Below are 3,485 nucleotides of genomic sequence, written 5' to 3'. Positions count from 1 at the left end.
GACCAGGAACGAGAGGGGAGACCAGCAGCTAGACTGGATAAAACTCAGATGGATGCCTTGATAGCTACTCTTATGAACGAGATGGATAAAAAACTTGAATTTGTTGGGATTACCCGTTCTACTAATGATGTTTTGGGTAATACTTCACAGGTTAGGAGAGCAGCTAGAGAGAAGAGGAGAGGAAAACGACCTGCAGTAGCTAATGATCTAGACTCCTCCTCTGGTCGTAGCACGGATGAAGATCGAACAGAAAGGTCCATCAGGTCAGGACGAGCAGCTTCTCAAACCAGATCAGGCCGTGCAGTGTCTCAAAGTAGACATACCACTCGACGTGCACCAAGAGACAGACCTGATGATCGTCTTGGAAACCTTAAGCTTCGGATACCTGTCTTTGGAGGCACAAGCAATCCCGATGACTATCTTGATTGGGAGAAGAAGATTGAGTTGGTGTTTGACTGCCAAGACTATTCGGAAAAGAAGAAGGTGAGGCTTGCCGTAACTGAGTTCAATGGTTATGCATTGCATTGGTGGGATCAGATTGTTACCTCAAGAAGGAGGACTGGAGAAGCACAAGTTGCATCCTGGTATGAACTCAAGACTCTTATGAAGAAACGCTTTGTGCCAAGTTATTATGGGAAAGATGTGCATCAAAAACTCAGGAGACTTACCCAAGGCACGAGGGGAGTAGAGGAATACTATCAGGAGATGGAAACTCTTATGCTTAAGGGTGGAGTAGATGAATCAGCTGACGCTACCATGGCTCGTTTCCAGGCTGGGTTGAGCAGAGATATTCAGGATCGCATAGAGATGTATGAGTATGAGGATATCTTTGAGTTGTTACACAAGTCCATCCTCATAGAGCAACAACTAAAGAGAAAGAATCCAACCAAGGGCTCCTATGGCAACAACTACAAGCCGTCCACTACCAAAGAGGAGAAACCATTTGTGAAAACAAAGGAAGAACTCAAGGGATATCAGCAGGATGATAAGGGAAAACCAACCACCACAAGGTCCAGAGATGTGAAGTGTTTCAAGTGCCATGGCATTGGGCATTATGCCAACGAGTGTACTAACAAGAAAGTGATGATCCTCTTAGACAATGGCGAAGTCGTTTCAGAAGAAGAACCAGCTGTTGCATCAGAGGAAGAACAGATTGATTATCCAGTTAGTGGACAGCTCCTGGTTACAAGAAGATCTCTCCAAGTCCAGACCAAACCAGAGGAGACTGATCAAAGAGAAAATCTCTTCCACACTCGCTGCACAGTTTATGACAAGGTCTGTAGTTTGGTGATTGATGGTGGGAGTTGTACCAACGTTGCAAGTGAAGCGCTTGTAGAGAAGCTTGGGTTGAAAACTGGAAAGCATCCTAGACCTTATCTACTTCAGTGGTTGAATGAGCAAGGGGAGCTGAAAGTAACCGAGCAAGTGATGATTCCTATTACTATTGGGAGATACCAGGATGAGATTGTATGTGATGTCTTACCTATGGATTCAAGTCACATCCTGCTAGGAAGACCATGGCAATATGACAAGAGGGCGATTCATGATGGCTTTACTAATCGCCACTCATTCACTCACCGAGACAAAAAGATTGTTCTTGCTCCTCTCTCACCCCAAGAAGTACACCATGATCAAGTACAGCTCAAGCTTAGGAGGAAAGAAGACAAGGACAAGGTACCAGCATCACAAACAAAAGGTATTCTTTTAACTGCCAAGTCTAGTGATATGAGAAAAGCAGTTCACTTGGATCAGTCTATGCTTTTGTTTGTTTTCAAGGGAGCTTTACTAACTTCTTCTGACATTGCACCGGAGCTACCGAGTGGTTTTGAGTTTGTCATACAGGACTATGGAGATATGTTTCCAGAAGAGAATCCAGCAGGGTTGCCTCCTATCCGTGGGATTGAGCATCAAATTGATCTAGTTCCAGGTGCTTCCCTTCCAAACAAACCAGCATACCGGACTAACCCTGATGAGACAAAAGAGCTGCAAAGACAAGTTGATGGGTTAATGGAGAAAGGCTATATCCGAGAAAGCATGAGTCCATGTGCTGTGCCTGTGCTTTTGGTACCAAAGAAAGATGGAAGCTGGCGCATGTGTGTGGATTGCAGAGCCATCAACAACATCACTGTAAAGTATAGACATCCTATCCCTAGACTTGATGATATGCTTGATGAACTGCATGGGTCTTGCATCTTTTCTAAGATAGATTTGAAAAGTGGATATCACCAGATTAGGATGAAAGAAGGTGATGAATGGAAGACTGCTTTCAAAACAAAACATGGCTTGTATGAATGGCTTGTTATGCCTTTTGGCTTAACCAATGCACCTAGCACTTTTATGAGATTGATGAATCATGTTTTGAGAGCTTTCATAGGTCGCTTTGTAGTAGTTTACTTTGATGATATTCTGATCTATAGCAAGAGCTTGACTGAACATGTTGATCATGTGAAATCTGTCTTAGAAGTGCTTAGAAAGGAATCTCTGTTTGCTAACTTTAAAAAGTGTACTTTTGGAACGGATCACCTTGTGTTTTTAGGCTTTGTTGTTTCAGCACAGGGAATCAAAGTTGACGAGGAGAAGGTGAAAGCAATAAAAGAATGGCCTATTCCCACCAGTGTAAGTGAAGTAAGAAGCTTCCATGGGTTGGCTGGATTCTACAGGCGCTTTGTTAGAGATTTTAGCACCATTGCTGCTCCTCTCACTGAGGTTATCAAGAAGAATGTGGGTTTCCAGTGGAGGAAAGAACAAGAAGAGGCGTTCCAAACTTTGAAAGGGAAGTTGACTAATGCACCTTTGTTAGCTCTTCCTGATTTTTCTAAGACTTTTGAGATTGAGTGTGATGCTTCTGGTGTAGGTATTGGAGCTGTTTTGATGCAAGAGAAGAGACCAATTGCTTACTTCAGTGAGAAATTAGGAGGAGCCATGCTAAACTATCCTACCTATGATAAGGAACTCTATGCACTCATCCGGGCTCTAGAAACTTGGCAACACTACCTTTGGCCAAAAGAATTTGTGATTCACACTGATCATGAATCTCTCAAGCACTTGAAAGGCCAGCACAAGCTCAACAAAAGGCACGCAAGATGGGTAGAATTTCTTGAAACCTTTCCTTATGTTATTCACTACAAGCAAGGTAAGGAAAACATTGTTGCTGATGCTTTGTCTAGAAGATACACTTTGTTTTCATCCATGGAAGCTAAGCTGTTAGGATTTGAGCAGATTAAGTCTTATTACGCTGATGACACTGATTTTGGAAACATTTTCAGAGATTGTGAGACACATCCGAGTGGAGATTACTATCAAACTAATGGTTTCTTGTTCTTTAAAAATCGTTTGTGTCTTCCTAATAGTTCTTTGAGGGAAATGTATGTCAGGGAAGCTCACGGAGGTGGACTCATGGGACATTTTGGAGTTGCGAAAACTTATAGCACCTTGAAAGAACACTTCTACTGGCCAAGCATGAAGAAAGATGTAGAAAAGATCTG

At 42.7% G+C, this 3,485-nt stretch overlaps 1 protein-coding gene across 1 annotated transcript; it reads left to right on the top strand.

The window, feature by feature from the left end:
• The first annotated feature begins 603 nt into the window (after positions 1 to 603).
• LOC130501835 (uncharacterized) lies at positions 604 to 3,275 on the top strand. Its single transcript, XM_056996658.1, has 4 exons — positions 604 to 1,066; positions 1,265 to 2,064; positions 2,557 to 2,721; positions 3,267 to 3,275. Exons 1-4 carry the CDS (start codon positions 604 to 606, stop codon positions 3,273 to 3,275), a joined length of 1,437 nt encoding a protein of 478 aa, XP_056852638.1.
• The last annotated feature ends 210 nt before the right edge of the window (positions 3,276 to 3,485 follow it).

This window comes from Raphanus sativus, unplaced genomic scaffold (genome assembly GCF_000801105.2).
Source record: "Raphanus sativus cultivar WK10039 unplaced genomic scaffold, ASM80110v3 Scaffold0304, whole genome shotgun sequence".
In the NCBI taxonomy this organism is placed as follows: domain Eukaryota; kingdom Viridiplantae; phylum Streptophyta; class Magnoliopsida; order Brassicales; family Brassicaceae; genus Raphanus; species Raphanus sativus.
The sequence above is the reverse complement of the archived record's forward strand: the minus strand, read 5'-3'. Positions and strand labels throughout refer to the sequence as shown.